Consider the following 24,480-nt stretch of genomic DNA (forward strand, 5'->3'; position numbering starts at 1 on the left):
TTGTTCTCCTTAATTTCCCCAAGGTTCCAAGTAATTCAGGGGAGACCCATTACGTAACCAAAAGAAATAAGACTTGAGATATTAATAAAGTTTATAAATTAGGAAAGTTATCCCTAACATTCAACAACTCAAATGAAAGCACAATCACACATCATAAAATAGCTTCCTCTCACTTAACATAACATGACCTAGCTAACAACAAAACAATCCAAAAGAATTCAAATTATCAAATTAAAATCAAGATAATGTCAAATAATCAGGCTAATTCTTATATGAACTCTATCTATTCAATAACCTAGAAAGGTGCCCATCTGTAGTTTAACTTACAGTTCCACAAATTAAAGGTCTTTATTAATATAATCTAAACCTAAGTTTTGTACACAGGGAAAAAGCCAGGAAAGAACAAATCAATCCCAAGCCTGGACTATGCTTAAAATTCAGACTGATATAACTATGTCACACAGGGGTGTGAAAAATTCATATCCCAGAGCAACACAGCTGTGCCAGCCTAACCCCCCAGCGATGGCTAGGTCCTGGCTATCACTGCTCAGGGAGGTGGCTTACATTCAGTGACAGAAAAACCCCTTCTGTTGCAGAAGGCTGCATCTACATTGCAGGATTAGTGTGACATAGCTCTGGTCCCCATAGTGTAGACAAGCCTCCAGATTCAAGCCGTTAACATTTAGACTACAATTCCAATGTCAGTTAACCAAGGCCTCTTTTTTAAACTTCAATTATTGTGTGATGGATGATACTTCCCTTCACCCAACATATACTCATACAACACATATTACCAATACAATTAATAATAGACCTTTTACAATTACCTAATCTTAGGTAACAATTAATTTGTGCTCTTTTAGGATTACGATATTTGTTTATAACGTCTTGAAACAGTATACCACTCATTCATCTTTAAAGCTGTTTGTGTAGGAACAGAGGAACCATTTCTCTAGGCTCCATTTCTGTGTTCAGTAATTGTTCAAAAATTGCATACACACACTTATTCACTCATTTACCTTTGTTAAATAGAATGATATTATTAATCAGCCAGGTCACCATCTGAACCGATAAAAAAAAATAAAGATTTTATACTTATGACCAGGTGGTTTGCTTGCAAACTCTTCAGCTCTAACAGTCTTCCAGATCTAGTACTACAGACAGAGAAATTGCTAGTGACGGTTTTGCTAATGCTGAGGGAAATTTTCTAACGCACAAAAAGACTGGTGCCTAACTCCCATTTTACTTTCCATGGGAATTAGAGAGCCTAACTTCCATTTTAGTCTTCGAAATTCTCTCTCTGCTAGCAGGTTCTGGCCAATAGGAAACCAATTGTGTGCTTGCTTAGCCGGACAAGTCTTTTGTTCTCCCTTCTCCAAGGTAATGGATCTCAGGGTTCTGGAACTTCAGTCTGTCCTTCAGATATCAGGTAGTTCAAAACCAATGTTAACAGTTGCATGACTCCATCATTCCACCTAATGGCATCATTTGACACAGTTCTAATGATATTTGAATTCAGTAATAGTCCCAAACATCATGAGCATTCCAGAATTAAGCAACAGAGAATTCTGTGGCACCTTTAAGGCCTTGGCTACACTTGCGGATTCACAGCGCTGCCGCAGCAGCGCTGTGAAGCACAAGTGTAGTCGCACTGCCAGCGCTGCGAGAGCTCTCTCGCAGCGCTGCAAGTACTCCACCTCTCCGAGGGGAATAGCTTGCAGTGCTGCGAGCGAACGTGCAGCACTGCAGGCGCTGATTACAAGCGCTGCACTCGCTGCGCTGGGGGGGAGGGGTGTTTTTTCACACCCCTGAGCGCAGCAAGTGCAGCGCTGTGAATTGCCAGTGTAGCCAAGGCCTAAGACTAACAGATGTATTGGAGCATAAGCTTTCGTGGGTATTCACCCACGAAAGCTTATGCTCCAATACATCTGTTAGTCTTAAAGGTGCCACAGGACTCTCTGTTGCTTTTTACAGATCCAGACTAACACCGCTACCCCTCTGATACTTCATTCCAGAATTAATATGTGTCATCTGGGGACCGTGTTAACGATGCCTATTCTCACAATTGTAGTCTTGTGATAGTTGATGTTTTACTTGAAGCCCCAGCTGCAGGAATCAAGAGATCATTTTTAAATAATGAATACTGATAATCTAATGCATGCTTCTGGCCCTCAGGGCTACAGAGAAAAGCTTGAAAATGTGAACCAATGTGTACCCTAAAATGTGTGTGTTTAAGAAACCAAGAGTATCATCAAATATAGCAGTCATATTAGGTCATTCCATACAACCTGCCTCAGAAAAATCCTCCGTATCTTTTGACCCAGAACAATCTCAAACCAAGATCTATTGACACAGTGCAGCCAAGAGGATCTCAGCACCATCATTGCCGGAGGCATTGGAGATGGATCGGTCATGTGCTTTGGATGGAAACTGATTCCATCACCAGAGTAGCAATAAGATGGACACCTGAAGGCAAGCGAAAACGAGGCCACCCGAAAACAACATGGCGAAGAGCTGTGGAAGCCGAGCTCAAAAACCTGGGGCACAGCTGGGGAACCATTAAAAGACTTGCCAAAAACAGACAGGAGTGGAGGAGCTTCGTCACTGCCCTAAATGCCAAAGGTGTAATAGGAAAATGATGATGATGATGATGATGATGATGATTAGGAGCTACCAAAGTTAACGGGCTAGGGGAGTGGCTGCTCTACAGTTATTCTGATTAGTAAAGAGGTTTTGACCAAAGTTTCCATGGCAATCCTGGCTACAAGTTTGGTCTGTTTGCAGAAGATGAATACCCAGAAAAAGTGTCTTTCACTTTTATCATACATGGTGTCTTTATTTTGTTTCTATTAAGGAAATTGAAATATGGCTTCTACATAGTTTCAAATGATTTTCATAGGGAAGAAACTAACCAAAATTAAAAGGGTAGGAGAGAATCAGGTAACAATAGGGTGACCAGATGTCACGATTTTATAGGGACAGTCTTTTTCTTATATAGGGTCCTATTACCCCCCACCCCCGTCCTGATTTTTAACATTTGCTGTCTGGTCACCCTAGGTAACAATGCTAAGGCTAAAATTATATATTCATTTGACTATCCTTACAACATTCAAGACTTCAGATAAGTTTTCTCTCCCCTGCACCATGGTGTCAGTGACACGCTGTGACAGTCTCTGGGTGCTGCCGCCCCACGCGGTCCTAGGCCCCTCGTCACATTTAGCCAACAGTGCTGCAAACCCCAGCGCCTGTTTGCAGGGCGGGGCGCGGCGGGGCCGGAAGGCAATGTGGGGGGCAGCTCCGTCCTCCCCAACTCAGCCTGCAGCTGGAACCCCTTGCTCCGCGCCCAGCCGCGCCGGCACCTGCGCAGCGCGGCCCCTTTACCTCGTAGACATCGAGGAGCCTGTGGCGCTTGAAGTAAGCCCTGAGCGCGGGGTCCGCGTTGCGCAGGGAGGACATGGTCGAGCCGGGCCCCTCCGGGACCTCGCGGCCTCCTACAGCTAAGGCAGCGGCGCTCCCGGTCGCCTAGCAACCCGCTGCCACAGGTCCAGCCACTCACCGCCCGCCCTTCTTGGGCGCCTAGGCTCAGAGTACGGCGGGGCCCGACAGGGAGGGGAGGGTCGTGTCCCGCCCCCCACTCGCCCCATCGCGACTCTATGCCCCCTCCCTGGTCACCCCATCCTGACTCCGTTCTTGCCCTGCCCCTACCCATCCCATCCCGACGCTATAGCCCATGACCTTCACCATCTCACCCCAACTCCCACTCAGCCCATCCCAACTCTGAACTGCCCTGCCCAGCACCCCATTCACCCAGCCCAATTCCATTCACGCCTGCTGCTCCAAGCCCCCACTCACCCATCCCAACTCTATATCTCCTGCCCCAAACCCAACTCGTTCCCATCCCAACTCCATTCATCCCTCCAATTCCATTCACACCTGCTGCTCCGAGCCCCCACTCACCCATCCCAACTCTATATCTCCTGCCCTGCCCCAAACCCAACTCATTCCCATCCCAACTCCATTCATCCCTCCAATTCCATTCATACCCGCTGCTCCGAGCCCCCACTCACCCATCCCAACTCTATATCGCCTGCCCCAAACCCAACTCGTTCCCATCCCAACTCCATTCATCCCTCCCAATCTCCCATCCCAATTCCATTCATACTTGCTGCTCTGAGCCCCCAATCACCCATCCCAGATCATACTCACTGCCCAGACCCAAACCCAACTCATTCCCATCCCAACTCCATTCATCCTTCCAATTCCATTCATACCCGCTGCTCCGAGCCCCCACTCACCCATCCCAACTCTATATCGCCTGCCCCAAACCCAACTCATTCCCATCCCAACGCCATTCATCCCTCCAATTCTATTCACACCTGCTGCTCCGAGGCTCACCCATCCCAACTCTATATCCCCTGCCCTGCCCCAAACCCCATTCATCCCCATCCCAACTCCATTCATCCCTCCCAATCCCCCATCCCAATTCCATTCATACTTGCTGCTCTGAGCCCCCAATCACCCATCCCAGATCATACTCACTGCCCAGACCCAAACCCAACTCATTCCCATTTATCCCCCCCCACCCCAGGCTGCTCCACACCAAGCCCCCATTCGCTCAACCCCCATCCCAACTCCATTCATAGCACCTGCCCTCCCCTCACACCAGGCCCTAAATTCATAGCCCATTCTAACTTATTTCATGCCCCCTGTCCATACTAGCTCCTCAAATTTTCCCCATTACAACTCCATTCATACACCCAGCCTTGCACTACACACACCCACCACTCACACTTCCATCCCTACTCCCATCTATATCCCCAGCCCCACACCACACTAAGCCCCCCACTCAGACCCTCCCAGACACCATTCATACACCCAGTCTTGCACCTACACCGAGCCCCCCTAGCTCATCACTCAGGCACAATTCATACTTCCTAAACAAGCCAAGCTCCTATCCATACTTCCATCACTACCCCCCAGTTGAGCCCCATCATTCCTCATCTGTTCCCTACTTCCCCCATGAGTAAGACTACGTTTTAGTCATGGGTATTTTTAGTAAAAGTCATGGACAGGTCACGGGCAATAAACAAAAAGTCATGGCCCCATGACCTGTCCATGGCTTTTACTAAAAATATCTGTAACTAAATCTTATCTGCTGGGAGGTAAAGACGGAAGACTGCCACCACCGCCAGTCTGAGCAAGGAAGCCTCAGGCCCCACTGCTCCGGGCTGTGGGGGGGCCCAGGGCCCCGCCACTGCTGCCACCGCCAGTCCCAGACCGCTGCTCCAGGGCAGCCCTGGGGACCAGCTGCTGAGGTGATCCTGGAGTCAGCTGCACCAGCTCTGTAAAATTCATTGAGGTCATGGAAAGTCACGGAAGCCGTGACTTCCGTGAATGATTCGCAGCCTTACCCATGAGCCTCCATACAGCCCCCATCCATACAGATCATTGCTACGCACCACTGAATTCCTCATCCAGACCACATTGCTAGGGCCCTACCAAATTCTCAGCAATGAAAAAGGCATCATGGACCTTGAAATCTGGTCTTCCCCCCGTGAAATCTGTATAATATAGGGTAAATGCACACAAAAGGCCAGATTTCATGGGGGGAGACCAGCGTTTCTCAAATTAGAGATTCTGACCCAAAAGGAAGATGCAATGGGGATCGCGGTATTGCCACCCTTACTTCTGCACTGCCTTCAGAGCTGATGGTTTTAAATTTTCTGAAAGCAGACATGTCTAACCATTTTTTGAAAAGCTATGGACAGAATTTTAATAAAAATACTCATAAAATTACATTAGGTATATGTGTAACTGTTGCCCACATCCTTGCCTTGCCTCTGATTTCAACTTATCTTTACTTATTAATTAATTACTATGGCTGTAAAAAAGTTGTGATTTTTTAGTTCAAAAGCTATGACCACGGTTTGTTAAAGTTGCATTTTTTTCAGTGCAAACACGATAAAAAAAACTACCCCAAAAATAGAAACAGCATCTAAACTCTTATTTTGTAACTGACTAGATCAGTGGCTCTCAAACTTCTTTTCTTTCGTGGACCACTTGAAAATTGCTGAGGGTCTCGTTGGACCACTTAATGATCTTTCCAAATGTTGTTTGTCCCATTAGCTAACTATCGAAAAGCGCTTTGGATAAAAGTGCTAAATAAAAAAAACTTAATAATAATTTACTTTTTTTGTTCTACAAATAAAAGCACACAACTCATATTTTAATATCAGTAGTCTTATCTTTCTAATGAGATGGATGTGCCCTCTGTCCCTGGCCGCGGCAGCCCCCAAGCTGGGTCTGGGAAGAAGGTGGGGGTCTCTTCTTCTCTCCCCTGCTGTGGCAGCCCCTGATCTGGGGCTGGGAAGGAGGAGGGTCTCTCCCCCGACACAGCAGCCACAGAGCTGAGGCTGGGAAGGAGGGCCATCTCTCCATAGCAGCCGCTGCCCTGGAGCTGGGGAAAGTCGCCTTTTTCTCAGCCCTGCACATCCCAAATTCCCTCCACCCCGTCTTCTCATCCCACTTCCCCCTCCCATCTACTCCCTATTCCCTCCAAGGTCACCACCTCACCTTACATGTGCGTCTTCTCCAGGGTCCAGGCACCTAATTAGTGGAGCCACGCCTGCGCGGCTCCACTAATTAGGTGGGTGGCCCTTCATTCTCTTGTGTGCAGCCACCCAAGCACGCACTTTAGAGGTAACTATCCGCGGACCACCTGAATGGAGCTCACGGACCACAGTTTGAGAACCTCTGACCTAGCTCACAAGGCTATAGTGCAGATTAATTAATATTTGTGAAGTAATAGGGGATTCTTAGCCAGAAGGTGTTAGTCTGGCCTACTGGATCCAGCATAGGATTGAGACTCAGAAAATTAGTATTCTAGTCCCAGTTTGGCTCCTGGGTGACCTACGACAAGTCCCATTTCCCCATCTATAAAATGTGGAGAATGATGCTGCCCTCCTTTGTAAAGTGCTTTGAGATCTGTCAAAAATTGATGTTCAGGAGCTGTTTATTACTACACCTCTACCTCGATATAACACTGTCCTTGGGAGCCAAAAAATCTTACTGCGTTATAGGTGAAACCGCGTTATATTGAACTTGCTTTGATCCGCCGGAGTGAGCAGCCCCACCCCCCGGAGCACTGCTGTACTGCATTATATCCAGATTCATGTTATATCGGGTTGCATTATATCGGGGTAGAGGTGTATATAGTAGTAGTAGTTGTTTTGTTCATAAACTTTAAAAACCTGTAACAGTATCTGCTTAGCTTCAGCTAGTTTTCATGTTTAGAAGAAGGGCTGAGTGAAAAATGAAGAGGTGATAGTGGAGCTGTTACTACCATTTTTCTCTCTTATAACTGATTGGAATGTCTCTCCCATTTGGAGATAATCTCCCACCTCTTCTTTTGTGGAGATTATTATTGTTGGAGTTTTTAAGTAAGAGCTACCTTGAAAATGTTATTTGTATTGTGGTAGCACGTAGGAGCCCCAGTCACTGATCAGGATCCCATTGTGCTGTGTAAACAGAATAAAAAGAAGGTCCATGCCCCAAAGAGTTTATATCTGTGATGGGGGAGGGGGGGGCTGCACATGACGAGGCTTGAAATTAAATCAAATCAGATGCCCTCATGAGATTTTTGGGTGGCTGGTTTTAGTTTCCAATCATGCCCACATTTTTGTTAGCATTTAAATATAATGGATCATGTCCACATCTGAGGTACTTCTCCTGATGTGCTTATTAGGCTGGGGAGTGGCGGACCATCACTTGGGGTGTGCAGTAGGTAGGAAGATTTTGGGTGTGGACAGTGGCGGATTAGCAAAGAGGCATCGGCCCCCTCCGCGCGCCCGCCAGGCGCTCCTGGCTCTCCGGCACGAGCGCTGGGGGGGAGGGACCCCACAACCCCCTCCCCCCCCCGGGTGTGCGCAGATCGCTACAGCGCCTGGCTGGCCCCGCCTGCGCTGTGCGAGCTGGGGGAGGGGCGGTGGAGCAGCACGTCAGCGTCGGGAGGCAGAGGTCAGGGGGGAGGGGGAACGAAGTGTCCCGTTTCCGCCGGGCTGAGCTGAGCTGAGGCGCGTCCCGCGGCTGTGAAAGGGGCGCTTGGGCCCGCCTCAGCCTGGCGTTGCCCTAGTGCTCCCAGGGGACGAGCACCAGAGGGCCATGGGGGAGGCCAGGGGGGCGGCGGCGAGAGCTGGGGTGGCGGCGGGGCTCGTGCTGGGCGCTGGCGCGTGCTATTGTGTTTACAGGCTGGCCAGGAGCAGGAGGGCGGGAGCCGCAGCCGGGACAGAAGGAGCCGCTAGCGCTAGGGATGGGTCAGCCCCAGGGGGCGGTTTGCTGCCTCGGGTGTCCGGGCTTTCTGTCCTGTCCAGCCTTGCCTGGGGGGGACCCTCCAACCTCCACTCAGGTGAGCTGCAGCGGGGCTTAGCCCGGCAGACTGGGCGGTGCACCTCCGATCTCCCGCCCACTAACAGGGGCTTTCTCCAAAACACAGTTAGTTATTCACACACACCGGAGAGTATGTAAACATTTGTATCGCCGATAAAACTAGGCTTTGTAACAACACTGCCTGACGCATTAGGTGATGTGACCCTCCAAAGGTGGTGTGACAGAAGAGAGGGGAGAGTTGTGTGGGTAGGAAAGGGGGGTTATTTTGTTACTCTTTGGGGTTATCGTATGTTAGCATTTCCTGGTATCCTGACAGTAATGCAGCCAGTGAAGTCTCTGTTAGGGATCCAGCCCTGCTCTACATCTCTTTTTCACCCATGTAGCATTTATTTTTACAGATCATAGTCTTCTTCAGACTATTTGAATAGTTCAGTTTGATTAGATCTGGATTTACTATCTGAAACTTTAGGCACCTAAATACCTTTCTAAATCTGTCCCTAATGGATTGAAACTTCAAAACGACTCTTATTGATGTATTATATTTTTAAAAGCTGACTAGACCCCCTTGAAATCATGAATCTTATCAGTTGCCTTTTTGAAAGTGCTTTATTGGGTATCTTGCTTGCCCACTGTTCCATTGTTAATGATTTATGTAGCCCCATAACTGATAAAAGCACAGATGGGTATAGTAAGGAAAACTGTTTTTGCAGGCTAGCTTTTGGATGTCATAATCTTCAACTTTTGTTTCAAATGGAAGAACGTTGAAGCATTTTTTATGAGGGAGCGGAAGAATGCATTTTGCAACCAATAATATAAAGAAGTTAACCAACTTTTGGATCTTCACAGTCTGATAACAGTCTTTAAAGTATTGATAATGATGAAAGAAACAGACTGGGACTGCATTGGACACCTGTAGAAAATGTTTTGCCATTTCTAATGTGAGTCTAGATTTGTCCAGCTTCTGTCCAATAGGATTGCAGTGGTTCAGTTTCCCGAGCTCTGTTTTTCATAAGAATTTCAGGTTACACTTTGGTCACTGTCTCGATTGAAATACTATTGCCATTTTTGTAGTTTGATGCTGATGAGCCACTATTTATAGATAGCATAATTGATATTGGTAAAAATGTCGGAAAATAGGGTTCAGAATAATTGCAACCTAGTGAGGGTGCAGCAAGGCAGTATTTGTTGTGAAATCTTTTTTTATGCATGACTTTCAGTTTACACTGCCACCAGTCTGGCAAAAGTCAGTAGGATCTGTAGTTACTCAATACTGAAAATTGGTGTCTTTTTTTTTTCTTAAAGTGGCTAAAGCCCTGATTCTGCTACTGAATCTACTTAGGCAGACACCTGCCCTTGTGTGGAGCCATTCAAGTCAATGGAGGTCCACAAATGCACAGGAATCCTCCATGGAGATCTCATTGCATGATCAGGACCTATATCTGGAGTTAGATGCCTAACTTCAGGCACTTAAGTTTGGAAATTTAGAATTGTCCAAGACCTTTTAAAAAAAACCCAACCTTTGTCATATTCAATGGCTAACTATTGTGCATAAGGACTCATTAATGAGGTATAATGTTAATCAAGAGAGAATCTCTTCAAGAATAGGGTCTGCTTCTGAGTGAGCTGGTCAGCTTCACAAAATCTTAGTATTTATTACAGTCCCCCTTTCTTTATCACAGATCCTGGTCTTCATAAAACCGTTTAGCCAGCTCAAGAGCTTCACTCCTGATCTGGCTGATCATGAACTTTGACATTAGTAGTGTTTGCTTTCCTGAAGACCAGGTACTGTATGACACTCTTGTGTTTAGCTGACTTAGAAGCAGAGCTCTTCAGTTGGCTCAGTGTCTTCATGAAGAACAGTAACCTTAACACAGCAACTGTTTCTTTATCAAAGATCATCAGTTCAGATCAGATGCCCCGGGACTAGCATTTTCTTCATTCACCAGGTTAGCCCCCAATTCTGGGAGGAATATTACTGGCGATATAAGTCAAAATTTCTACTCTTCTCCTAAATTGTCCAAAAAAGTTGCCGCATTCCATGTCAGAAATGGACGTAGCAGACATTAAAAAAAAAAAATCTCCATTGGATAACTGCAATGAATAAGGATCCAGTTATGATGAATAATTAATAGAATTATTTCTTTGTGAATTAGCAAAATAATTACATAGCCACGCTCTCACAATTTTTTTTTACTTTCTACACTTTGAAGTTTTGAAACTAGAGGGGCTCAAAGTCATGCAACTCAGAAAGTTAATTTTTTTAAAAGATCTTTTTAACTGACTAGAAATCAGAAACTATTTAACAGATTTACTTGAAAATCCTCAAAACAAAAATCAGGCTTTACTCAGATTACATGCTGAAAAATTGGGGCAGATGCATTCTTTTAAAATATACATATTGAAATCCTGCTTTAAATGCAAAATAGAACCCAGCCTTAACTGGTATTGCAGTGACTCTGCCATAATATCATAGTGGATCAGTGAATCCTAGGATTATGTGGCCTACAGCTGACATGCTATCCATAAGTATGTGGCTATAACACAGCTCTGTAAAAAGTGTTATGTGTTGGTCCAGTGAAATGTTTCAGAGTTGATTTGAAATAATTTGTTTTAATTTTTAAACCTTGGCAGACACTGATCTTCCAAAATCACCCAGTAACCTGGATGCCCATCATCTACAGAAACTTATTCATTTGCTTGAGCACACAGATGATCCGTTAATTCAAGAACAAGCCTTGGTCACTCTGAGCAACAGTGCTGCCTTCTCTGTAAATCAAGTAAGTCATGTTCTAAAGAAAGCAATTGTATTTCAAAATGAGCCAGTATAGAAAATGAGACTGCATTTTGCAGAGGAGTAAGTATGAGATCGAGAGCTAGAAGCTCCTGTGTTCTAATCCTAATTTAGTGACTATCACCCAGATCCTCAAAGGTATTTAGGTGCCTAACTCCCATGGATTTAAAAGGGAGTTAGGCACTTAAATAACTTTGAGCATCTGGGCCAACATGACCTCGTTTGAGTCATTTCCCCATCATTACAATAGGTATAAGAATAACTACTTTACTGGGCTGTTAGCATAATTAATGTTGTTACAGAGCTTCATATTTTCAAAGTGCTATTATATATGTTCATTATCACTAACAATCTTACAGTGTCAACTGAAGAGTTTGATCTGAGAGGTGCTGAGCACCTGCAACTCCCATTATCAGGCCTGAAATTTGCTAAGTCTAACCCCTCTGCTATCAGGGTATTCCTTTGACTGGGAATTCAATATGACAAATTTCTTTGGGAGATGCATGTTTTCCTGTATCCATAAAGGGTTAATTTTCAAGCTTCCACACTTCTCTTGTTGAGGTATTTCTCATAATTGTAACCATAGTTTCTCAATTATTCTCTGGCTTCTAATGAGAAACTAAAAATATTATTTCTTACTAAAAATATTTATTCCCCCAGATCTCTACTAAGGTGACTGGGATGTCATGAGTCCTGAGATATTTTTCATAAGGAGAATTAAAACAGTGTTGTTGAGTTCAGTTTTGGGGAGGAGGAAGTAGGGTTGTGGCAGGAGCAGTAATATATTTTTAAGAGCATTTGAACTTTGTAAATATATGGAAAATAAGCTAAATTTTAGAACCTGCTAACTGTAATATTCAACCTGGTTCTGCAAACCTGCATGCTGCAATCCTACTGAATTCAAAGGGGAATTCTGACATAGAGGGCTTGAATAATAGAGATATTAGGCCATATTCTAGCCTCAAATGTTTAAGCAGGGCTCCCACTGATTTCAATGGAAATAGTGTATCCAAAGCCAAAATATGGCCTGTTGATGGCATATTTTATTACGCTGAATGAGAAACATCAAGTAATTGTTTAAGTTGGATTAAACAAAACATAACTGATGCTTCTTTACAATTCTAGAAGTGAGCAAAGCTTTCTTAATTCGGATAGTTTTACAAGATTTGAGAATTGTAGGAGTGACCCTGCAGAAACATGTATCTATCCTATTTGTTCTCATTTTATCTATGAAAAAAATTATTTGGAGATAAAGTAACTAGGTACTATAAATTGGCACCAAAGTTTCACAATGAATGTTGTGCCTATTTATTTTGTATAGGCTGGTATATAAAGAAATAATATTAAACTGCTGATATTCTCTCCTTAAATATCAGAGACCAGATCCTGAAAGCTTTAGTGAGGCAGAACTCCCATTTGGTTTAAAATTAGCTGTAATATCTTACATATGTATCTGTTTATCTTTTAGGATATAATTCGAAATTTGGATGGCCTTTCTGTTATTGGAAAGATGCTCTCAAATTCCATTCCCAAAGTTAAAGAAAAAGCACTAAACACACTTAATAACTTGAGTATGAATGTTAAAAATCAAGAAGAGATAAAGGTAAGTTTACTAAAAGGCACCATAACGGAGGCAAAATCGAACAACAAAATGAAGTATGGACAGCTAGGAAATATTAAAGACCTTTCAATATAGCTATTGATTAAAAGGATCATGCAGCAATATTTGGAGAACATGAATATATACAAATCAGCAGATCCAAATGATCTTTAAACCCTAAGGCCAAGAGAAATAGCTAACAAATTTATTGAACCACTAGCAATTAGTTCTAAAGCATTTTAGAGAACCAGGCAGGTTCCAGAGGACTAGAAAGAAAATTAACTTGATACCAATGTTCAAAGGAGGAAAAAAGATATCAGAGGTGTCAGGATTATTATTCTAAATTCAATCTCAAATATATATTATAAAATCCATTCAGAAATACAGAAATAGTTCTGCTTTTTAAATAATACAAATGCAAAAATTTAAAGGGATAAAGTCAGTTTGAGACTCACATTTTCTTCTGAAAATTTTATACCTACTGTGGTTACAAGTAATAAGTGGGACTACTATAACTGAAAGAGATGAGTCAGAAGATTTGTCAGTTTTATTTTGTGCACTTTACAACACTCTTGTATAGAGACTGTGTCACTCCTTTGTTGATACTCAGTTGCACTTGTCTCTTGCACTAGCATGCACTCTCTTCCCCAGAAAGCAATCCAGGAATTCTCTTTCAGCAAGGGGCTGAAAATGAAGAGGCAGCAAGTAGGCATCTGCAGAGAGGCAGAGGAGGAAGGTGGGTGGGCCCAAAAATATAGTCCCTGGTCTCTACACACACAGATGTCCATGCTGTAGATTAGATCCTCAGGCATAAGAAACACAGCTACCCCTATATCTTGATCAGACCACTTCCTGAAAAATAACTATTCCTTTCATAGGACAAAAGGAAAGCACTGCGCTGGTCCACTTAAGAAATTCTTGTACCCTCCCAAATTCCAGAGTTTACTTAAAGAAAATTTTACCCAGCAAAGAGGTCAATAAAAGTATATGACTTGGTAAAGCAATTCAACCATTCCTTGACTACTGCTATAGACACACCATCACCAACACACATTCTCCCAGCTGGCAATCTACATATTATCGTAGTTCAGCCTGTAAAAAAAGAGCAGGAAGGAAAAAAACTCCAAATATTGGGGGTGGAGATAATGGTTTGATGGAGACACTCAGAAACAAGAAATTTTTACTAATCTGTGCTATTGGCATGAAGGAGGCAAAGAGATTCTCTCTTTCCTCTGCCATGGAGATAGCAAAGTCATGCCTGGCATAACTTTTTTGGACCATAAATTGTTCTCTTAAGACCAGATTGCCTCCATTCAACTTTCGAACACAGCAATGCTTACTGCAAGAAATAATTTCAGAGAGATCATGTACCGGATAGGTACTGAGAACAAGCAGAGAGCAACATCCTTCAATCAGTCTTTCAAGAATTTGGCCCATTCACACAAGTAGTCAAAAGCACTGATGGTATCTGAGGCCAACACCTGTGACTGATGCCTGCCTTTTCTGGGTGGTAAGAGTAGAAAACACTTTGAGCCCCTAACTAACCAAGATTCTTAATTCCTCCTTTTGTAATTTATCATACACATTACTACATGCAATAGTCCAACCATTACTAGAAAAAGATTGCTCAGTGCTAGAGACCTTGCAAACTATCACCTAGTGTCTAACACAAACACACATACCTTGTGTTTTATCCAATCAAAAAGCTAGCAAAAAGTCTCCAAAGCCATCTGTCAGCTCACTGAAAATGGGATCCCTCTCAGTCAGGCTTGAGGTCAGGACAATGACAGAACTAGCTGCTCCTTTGATGGCCGACATCCTCCTGCCTGTACTATCTTGCTGGATCTATTTACAGCATTTGATGCCATTGATTACCATATACTATGGTCCTGTTTCTAAGAAACAACAGAAACAGCCCAAAACAATTAGTCTCACTCCAAATGCAGATGGTCATTGCTAGACTTCATCCCCAAATTCCTTCCCTACTGAATCACACAAGGCTCAGTGCACTCCATATACTGTTCAATATCTCAGTTGAACCTCTGTTGTCTTGCCAACTCTCCCAAGTCCCAGCAACACTCACACATCAGTCCATTCTGTATCTCCTTTACGTCAAATCTTAACAGCACAATCTCTCAGCTTTCTGATGTTTATCTGAAATCAGCAGCTGGCTAAAGTTGAACTCTGGCAAGACTGAAGAAATGCTGACAGGAAAAGGGGTGTGCCTCCTCTTTAACTTCCCCATTATTAGTTTTTCTATTTTCTAACCAACTCTATTTCATGAACATTTAAATTTTTTTTCCATTTAAACATTTTTGTCTACATGGTCTGATCAGTTCTGATTGTTAAATCAGTTTGTGGACTTGGGGTTGTTTATGATTCTTCAGTGCTATTGGATGCCCAAATAGCCATGGTAGCAAGAACAGCCTCTTTTACTTCTAACAGGCCAGAAGATTGTGTCTGATCCATTCAGACTCAGACCTGACCAGAGTGATCCAGGTTTAATTATTGCAACTCTTCTCTAGGAACAAATCCCACATCCTGAATAAGCTCCCATTGGTACAAAATATAGCAGCCCATTTGCTTAGCAACATAGGTTGCTGTTAACAGATCACCTCAGTACTCCACTCTGCACTGGCTCCCCACTAAATAGAGTCCAGTACAAGTCCTAATAGTCAAACCTATCCCTCTACAACCATGAACCCTTACAAAAGCTATGTTCCATTGTAAATGGAAACTATTGATCAGTAAGTGGAGATGGAGGACTTTCACTGCTACAAGAGATAAGAATGACCATGTAACTAACCATTTTTGCAACTAAATGCAAAACTCATTTCTTCTGCTTAGCTTTGCCTCCATAAATTTATCACATATACAAATACACACAACCCTGTAAGCAATTCAATTACAGGTACCTATTTCTTGTGGGGTGGGAAGGAAGAGACATTTTAGTTCCAGTTTTTAAATACTGGTGTAGGGGGTGTGTTCAGATACTATGGGGTGGGAATCATATGAATGCATAGTCTGACAGAGCCATTCAGTGATGTTACTTTGGGCCTGTCTAAAAGGCCCTTGTACATTTATGTAGAGGAGCAGGTATTTTTTTGTTTAAATCAGAACAAATAGCTCTATCAGAAAACTGATTTTTTTTTTTAAAAAAAAACTAGTCTTTACAAAAAAATCAAATTGATAGTATTCCTTTAATTATAGTTTCTGCTAAAACTTAACGTAGCTTATTTAGCTGCTAGTGCCTTATTTACAGGTTCTTGATCAAAGGTGAGACTGATTATACATTGTTTTATTTATGTATCCTCTTCTGGGAATCATGATTTTGAGCCATCGTGACTACTGACATTGGGATGTTAACTGTGAACTTCTTTGTCTGGATCAACAAATTGTATATTTAACCATTTCTTTTTCTGTTCTTTAAGGTATACATTTTACAAGTCTGTAAGGAGATTGAGTTATCACCTTTGAACTCTGATCTGCAGCTAGCTGAACTTAGATTATTAACAAATATGTCTGTTACCAATGACTACCACCATATGATGACAAATGCAATTCCGTGCTTTCTTCATTTGCTTTCAGAAGGAAATGAAAGGACACAGGTACTGTTTACTGTACTATCATAACAAGATACCAAGCTGCTTAACTTTGACTGAGATGTCTTCCAGTTTAGATTTGCTTTCTTTTTTTAATCCATCAGTTTCTAAGGTACTCTGTGGTGTATTTTTTTTTTTTTTTTTTTAAGAAAAATAATTTTACAGTTTAGTAGCTATAACTAGTGGAGAATGTGTAAAGAACTTGCAAACATTTCTCTATTGTCCTCCCCAATGGAAATTCCCACAGGAGGGAAAATTACTTCACAAGGATCTTCTTGCAGAGTTTCTCACCCCAAATCATTCCCAGGGCGGGGTATTCCCCCTCTCTGGAGATGGAGCCTTGTTTTTGCCCCCGTATTGCTGGATGCTATAGGAGACCAGAGCCATCCACACAGCAGTCCTGTGCCTTTGCACTGGCTCTAGAAACCCCACCACCCCCTTCCACTATATGACCTATCGGGGAAAATGGAGTCATGCTATCAGTGGCTCTCATAGTTTCAACTGCCCCATGGACTCCATTATAAAGGGTGTTGGCCCTGCACAGAGATGGGGAGAGCATGGAACAGATGATAATACCACAAGCTTTATTACCTTTCCTAGCTAATCTCTGTGGTGCTGCTGTGGGAAATAAAGCTCCATTCATCCCTTCTCTGCCTGTGGAATGCACCACCCCAAAACAAATGAGAGCCCTCTATAGGATCCCAGTAAGTACATAGTGCCATGGAGGTAGGAGATCACTACCACTCCAGCACAGGGCAAAGGAGATCTGCATGTGGAGGGCTCCACTGTTGCATGAATCTCTCTGGGGATAGTGAGCAAGGGTTTGCTCTCAGAATCACATGGTGATCTTAACTCTGTTGTTCTTTAATATATCTGTTTATAATATGGCTCTCCTGGAAGTTGTATATACAGGGAGAGTAGGTCATCACAGTCAACAGCCATCTTGTGGATCTGAGAGCTGAAATTTGCCCTTTGACTTACAGAAGAAAAGTCTTCTGTATGTCTGTGACCATAATTACTATGAGTATAGGCTCATCTGAATTTTTGTCATAGTCCCAATGCGAATAGAAGACCTGTAGAAGATACCGCTTCTTAGTGGTATTTGAAAAAAGAAAAAAATGTATATTTGTAAATTACTACCAGGAATAATGTGAATTTTTTCTTCTCCTTGTGATTCTTCCCGGGGGTACCCAGGGTTGTGAGGCACCTTGCTACCAACTGCCCTTAGCATGAGGAAGCCTTGACTGTGCCTGCTGTGTCCCCAAATCCATCCGCCATGGGCAACATAAATACTTCCCCCTTTCCTCCCCCCCCCCCAGGCCTATGCAAGCCTCACTGTCTCTCTACAGGTTAGTGATGGACACACTGCAGCCCCTGATCCCTCTGAGTATCTCCCTAGAGTGTCCAGCCCCTTCCACTAGACACTTGCAGTATTCCCAGGTTCACTGCTTCCAAAGAAGCAGTACAGCCCAGCTTACCAGTTTCGCTCAGATCGCTACTCCGCTTCACATGAAGAATTTGCTCCTGCAGTATTTTTCCTCCTCAGTTGCTTTAGCTACAATGAATTAATTGTTAAAGGCTGACACTTTGCTTCTCTCTGTTCAAAAGCAGTAAATGAAGACCGTCCCGGAACCAAAGAGCTTACAGATGCAGAGAAAGCAAGGAGACACGAGAAGCTTAGACATGGGGTGGAGGGTGGCTCTTTTCTTGTGGACATCACTGAAGAAGTTAATCTTTATGTGGAATTAGAGGGTGATAGTGTGGCAAATTCTGGTAGGGAGACTCTTTCATGCAAAGTTATAGGGAGGAGGGAAGGCACGGGTGAAAGAGACAGTGAGATTTAGGATTCTCCTCCCCTTATTTTAAGAGTTTTTCCGTGTGAACTATTATGTTCCTCATTTCAGATTCAAGTTCTAAAAGTACTTGTGAACTTATCTGCAAACCCAGCCATGACAAGACATCTTTTCAGTGCTCAAGTAAGACTTTTGCCATTTTCAAACTGCTTCAGTGCTGAACATTTTAGTACAAAAGTTCATGATGCTCTTATTTAATCTACACTTCAAATTGTATGATTCTTAAATAGCTGTACATTTAATGCTGGAATTTTACTTTACATAGCCAAAGCAAGCTGAAACTAGGAATGGTAGCTAAAAGCATAAGCTTGTTCCAGGTCGTTCTATATCAGAGAGATCACATTCACATATGAAGATTCACCCATATGCATGGTTAACATGTTCACCATATGGCCATTGTTGGTCATGCTTCCTGTATATAGTGCAGAATGATAGTGGCAGTTTGCAGAAGCAGTTTCTCTCCACCCCTTCCCACAAAACGAGGGCATTAGTTGCTGCTCATACATGAGACATAAAATAATATAGCCAACTGCCACTTTTCATCTATATTCATCTACAAAAGGAACATATGGCCTGAGGATGTGCTGCAAATCATTTCAGATGCATCCAACATTGCAAATTATCCTCACTTTCTCAACAACTGTTGTCTCAGCTGTCATAACTTTTGCAGCTGAGAAAGGTAGAAAATGCACTATACACAAAACATCTCTATCCACAGATGTACTGTTTTGATAAGACATCTTTATGAACACAATACCCCTCCCAGTGCAGCTCCCAAGGCAAAGGCGGATTATGGATTTGTGGGGCCCTGGACGACAGCAAGTGGGGGCCCCTTCCGCCTGCAGTCTCCCCGTCCCTCCTCCTGGCGCTCCTACGAGGGAAATGGGGCTGGGGCGTGGGGGCTTGTCCTGCTCTGCCCACCCAGCACTCCTGCAGGAGCGCCAGGCGGGTGGACAGAGCAGGTTGGGGCTTGGGGAGACCCCAATTGGCCGGGGCCCCTGGGCACAGGCCCTGTTGGCCCAGTGGCTAATCTGCCACTGTCCGGAGGTCTTTAGAACATGAAGTACTTTACCTTTCAGCACCTGGTGGTTGCATCCATTTTGGCTATATGTAAAAGAATGTCGATCTGGTAACAAATGAAATCTAAACCACTTCAAGTTGCCTTTTAGCTGTACTGTTTTTTACTCTCAAATGAGCTTCTCAAAACAAAATAAGACATCAGAATATTTGGTTTCAGTACTCCCATTTTAAAACCCCTTTGTGGGGGTCACAGGCACAAACAGCCAATCTGCTGCCCTACAGATACCATGTCTTACCACAGCTCCATTATTAGGATATAAGCAGTAGGTCAAAGTAAAAAAAAAAAAAAAAGTGGACTTTCGTTCTTGATGAACTTCCACTTCATCTGACTATGGACTCCAGCCTTTTCAAGGGACATTGTAAGGTCAAATATGAGCCAAAAATGAAGCAGATGTATAAACAAGCTTGTATAAAACCTGAGACCAACAAAAATGTTTCCATTAACTAAAAACAATGTTTACCTCCTTCCAACAAATAAATATTTGTATTCAGTGTTTGCCTCCCAAATGTTGTAACATGATGCTAATACCTTAGAACCTTAAAGAAAAAATGACTCTTCTTTTCATCCAAAATGAAAAGGGCAAATAAGTGTAAAGCACACTTGACTTTTAAAATAATCAGTTTAAATAATCTAAAGCATTCTTAACAACATAAGTAAGAATTTAAAAAAAATTAAACTGACTGTCCACTTAAGAACATCAGTATAATGTATGTGAAATGAATTTATCCATCTCAGTCCAGTCCCAGTGGACATGCTCCATAAATCAACATAAATTAGCAGCCTTGGTGACAATCACTGTAGAGGTTATAGACGCCGACTTTCTAATGTGCCGGGGGGTGCTCCTCCGCCCCTCTCCTCCGGCTCTGCCCCAGGTCTCACCCCTTCACCCAAGGCCCCTGCCTCTTCCTGACCCACCTCTTCCCGCCCTGTTCCGCCACCTCCCCTGAGCATACCCAGTTCACGCTCCTCTCCCCAGCACCTCCTGCCCGCTGAGGGTGGGAGGTGCTGGGAGGGGGGGGGATGGGGAGGCACTGATTGGCAAGGCTGCCAGTGGACGGGAGGTGGTAGGGGGAGGGAAAGGCGCTGATAGGGGAGCTGCCGGTGGGTGCTGAGCACCCACCATTTTGGAGTACCCATGGGATCAGTGCCTATGGATTCAAGGACTGTTCCTGTGATCCTCCAAATACATATGTGCCTAACTTTAAGCACGTAAGTAGTCCCACTGAACTCAATGTGCATGTTTGCAGGATCAGAGCCTCAATGTCTAGATGACATCTCATTGGCAGGGGCAGGATGGAGAAACTGGCACTGCCACTGCCCATTTTGTGTCAGATCTGTTAATAAGCACACACCAGTGCAGAGTTGTCAATCCGGTACCTTTTGATAGCCCTTCAAATTAGGGTAGTAGTATGTAGTTGTGATTACATGCTTAGGCTAAATTTTTGAAAACTAAATGAAAAAGTTAACTGTATTTGGTCTTTCCCCTGATTTTTACCTGAACCAATATTTGAGTAGCCAAGGTCAGTCTTTAGTATATCAAAATTATATCTTTATCCTGTCTGCACTTTAAAATGCTTTCTAAATACTTGACATTCAGTCACTGTTTGAGGCAACTGAAATACACCTCTACCCCGATATAACACTGTCCTTGGGAGCCAAAAAATCTTACCATGTTATAGGTGAAACCATATTATATCGAACTTGCTTTGATCCACCAGAGTGCGCAGCCCCCCCCCCCCCGGAACGCTGCTTTATTGTGTTATATCCGAATTCATGTTATATCGGGTCGTGTTGTATCGGGGTAGAGGTGTACCATTCAGAATGAAAACAGTATTCCAGTTCTTATAAATGAAAATGGGAATTTTCCAGATAACCACATTCTAAAGATTCAGACTACAAAGCATATGTCAGGTTGCAAAACACAAGCCAGTTTTTTCCAAAAGGAAAAATGTGCAGTCCTTGCCAGTCTTTCACATGCTTTTATAGCACATGGTAGCTGTAATGAATATATATGTAAGGTTTCTATTTTAGTGAGTTTTAGTTGGAAGCTGTCTGGTTTGTGTATCAATATTTTTTATTTTTTAAAAATCATTGGTGTTTGAGGGGGCGTTACATCAGGAATTCTTTACACATTTACTTCTCAATTGATGATTAAGCATTACTTTTATGTATTTAATGTCATAGGCACCATCATTGCTTTCACTTTTTGACAACTGCATAAACAAAGAGATTCTACTTAGAGCCCTGATGTTTGCCGCAAATTTGAATGAGAATATGAAAAATGAAGAGGGCATCATTACCCAGGATCAGTACAGTGAAGATTCAGTTTTTTCTCTGCTCTGTGGGCATTCTACCCAATATACTAAGAAACTGGTATGTTTATTGCATCACCATGATACAGAAGTGAAAGAACAAGTTGCTAAAATAATAACACAACTAAGAGGAGATACTAAGACCAGATACTCTGGTAAATTACAGTAATAGAAAGTGTTCATATTCAATGCTAAAATGAATTTCCTTTCTTGAAAGTGAAGTTTAACACACTGCTCTTATTTTGCTGAGCACTATTACATGACTGTAAGCAAGACAGCTTACAATGCATTTAATACACAGTGTGTAAGAGATTCTCTTTCAGAGTAATGTAAAACAATAGTCTGTTTAGTACTGACAGTCTCCTACACAGAACTAGTGTGTGTACATGATAGAGGAAAGACGCTTTGGGGCATGGAAATATTTCCATTTCAAACTTACAGTAAGTTCTGAAACAGTGAGGTCAACTTTTAAAAAAGTGAACCTTAAAGTGACCTGTTAATGTTGCAAACAGCATTTTCATTTATCATGCAGCGGTAAACATTCACTCTAGGCTGTAATGTGTGATAGATTTTGAGCACTGAATTTGTCACTTTAAGAAAGGTTAGGCCATTTAAATTTCAGTTATGTAATTCTATTAACTTTACTATACACTTGCAGGGAAATACTGGAACATCTATTAAGTAAAATGAATCCCCACATTATTACTTGGATGAAAGCATAATGAGATTAGTCAAATTATATAAACAGCTTTTGAAGGGAACAAGAAACAAATTTAATAAGTAGCTTATAAGCATTATATTACCCTTTTAATTGCAAAGTGTATCAACTCAAAAAACAAATGCAGATACTTTGAATATAGAATGTAGAACATGTAGTAGAAAATATCTTGTGCTGAAACAAGGCCACTAAAAATCCCTGAGCAAAGAATTATAGTGGCACAGTTGTGTCACTATAGTTAAGGTTGCATCTTGACTTTTGTTTAAAGGTCAGCCTTTCTAAATCCTTTAAAATCAACATGCTTAGTTGGATTCCTCTGAAATTTGGTGTGCCTTGGGCGGTGAAGGGCATGGTTATTGATGTGGAGATATAAGCCCCAGAAAGTTACCATTTTGAAAAATGGTATTTTTGGTTTTTTTGCACAGAGCTAGGGTAAAACTGTTGATGTGGGTCAAAATAATCTGTCTGAGTTTTACACAAGCTAGTGCCTGGCACCCACTAAGTCTTAGGGAGCCCAAAATGAGTGGTATTAAGAATGTATATTTACAGTGCAAATGCACTGACACAGAAAAACATTTCTGCCCTTTTTATATGCTTCATAGCTCAATTCTTGAAAGTGCTCTAAAATTAGAAGTGTTATTCAAATGGCTTTGAAATTTGGTGTGCTCGTGGGGGCACAGGGTAGTGTTAGTGACCATAACTTGGAGTCATTTGACCAAGGGGTTCTTGAGTTACAGACCTCTCCTCCAAAAAAATAACTGTTTCCTTTTGCTGCCTTATACTGTTAAACTGGGTGGTACTAATGACTGGATAACTCAGACCTCATTAAGATTGACGGCTGTGCACTCCCCTTCAATTAACATAGCCAAGGATAAGTAAATCACAAGCCCTCACCTAAGACAAAAAAGAGGTTGCTACAGTTTGAGTCATGGGTGGCAGGTTTGTTTGGTTTTTTTTGTTTGTTTTTTTTGGGGGGGGGGGGGGGGAAGTAGACATGTGAATGCTTCCTGGGAGGGAGTTATATGGGGATGAGAGAGAGGTTGGGAGGCTCCAGTGAGGGAAGTGCAGCACCCCTGAATTCTGCCAGTACACCCCAATCTCCCTACACTCCACAACTCTGTCAATGTATCCCAGTGTATGCACAAACTGCACGCATCCATCATTTCAATTAGTCTGTGAGCTCTTTGGAGCAGGGACTGTCGTATAGTGGTGCAGGAGCACCATTGTAGTTTAGGTTGTGTCACAACTTTTGTTTAAAGGTCAAACTTTCTAAGTCCTCTAAAATTGATATGCTTAGTCAGATTCCTCTGAAATCTGGTGTGCCCCAGAAGACTGCAAAGTAGGGTTAGTGACCCAAATGTGGGGCTATTTGAGCTAGAGGATGTAGAGAGAGGCCTGAAAATAACCATGTTTCAAAATTCTTTAGATTTTTTTTTTGTTTTTTGCACAGAGCTAGAGCCTGAATTATTGATGTGATGCAGATCAAAATAATCTGTCTGAGTTTTACCCAAAGTATTGCATGGCACCTACTAAATCTTTGAGACCCAAATTGAGAATAGTATTTAAGAACATGTTCACCTCTTCACTTGTGTAGATGTGGTCTGGAAGGATTGGAGTGAGCATGCACCAAAACAGAAAAAATGGGAGCGGGTTTCTATGCATCCACTTCATGTTTGCCTCAGTCATCCGAATGTGCCACTGCCATGGCCCTGGTGAACTACCCACCATGGGTGGTTCCAGTCCAAACCTTTGTACACCTGTATAATAAAGATTTAATAATGTATGTTGCTTGCTACAAGCTGCTGTTCTTATTTTATGGGGAGGTTTACTTTGAACATAGCAGAATGGTCAGCAGGGAGTCTAGCCAAAAGTTTTGTTGTATCAGGTGGAGAGGAACTGAAAACCAAGGACTTCAAGGGGAGCAGGTATAGGGGTTGTGGCTGCAAAGGGGGCAGGAAATGAGGCAATAGCTCTGGTGTGGTGGGAGGGCAGATTTATGTGGTGTCCCCAAAACCACACAGCATGGAGGTGTGGAACTGACAGCACAAATACCTTGATTGCTGAATGGAGAGAAACTTGCGTGTTGCCTGCATGTGGATTCTGGCTAATTACTGGATCACAAGGGTGCAGAAGAGCAC

The 24,480-nt window shown here is 42.8% G+C and overlaps 2 protein-coding genes across 2 annotated transcripts in view; one reads left to right on the forward strand and one right to left on the reverse strand.

The window, feature by feature from the left end:
* Positions 1-3,462, reverse strand: part of FBXL13 (F-box and leucine rich repeat protein 13) — a 170,380-nt gene extending 166,918 nt beyond the window's left edge. The window contains exon 1 of the mRNA XM_054017732.1: positions 3,382-3,462. Coding sequence (XP_053873707.1) covers positions 3,382-3,456 — 75 coding nt within the window. The 5' untranslated portion in view covers positions 3,457-3,462. The remainder of the gene's footprint in view (positions 1-3,381) is intronic.
* Positions 3,463-8,027: 4,565 nt separating this feature from the next.
* On the forward strand, positions 8,028-24,125 carry ARMC10 (armadillo repeat containing 10). The gene is made up of 7 exons (XM_054017753.1): positions 8,028-8,404; positions 11,017-11,162; positions 12,645-12,779; positions 16,208-16,384; positions 18,283-18,354; positions 21,497-21,685; positions 23,937-24,125. Exons 1-7 carry the CDS (start codon positions 8,161-8,163, stop codon positions 24,105-24,107), a joined length of 1,134 nt encoding a protein of 377 aa, XP_053873728.1. The 5' UTR covers positions 8,028-8,160; the 3' UTR covers positions 24,108-24,125.
* Positions 24,126-24,480: the final 355 nt, after the last annotated feature.

Source organism: Malaclemys terrapin, chromosome 1, assembly GCF_027887155.1.
Source record: "Malaclemys terrapin pileata isolate rMalTer1 chromosome 1, rMalTer1.hap1, whole genome shotgun sequence".
NCBI lineage: Eukaryota > Metazoa > Chordata > Testudines > Emydidae > Malaclemys > Malaclemys terrapin.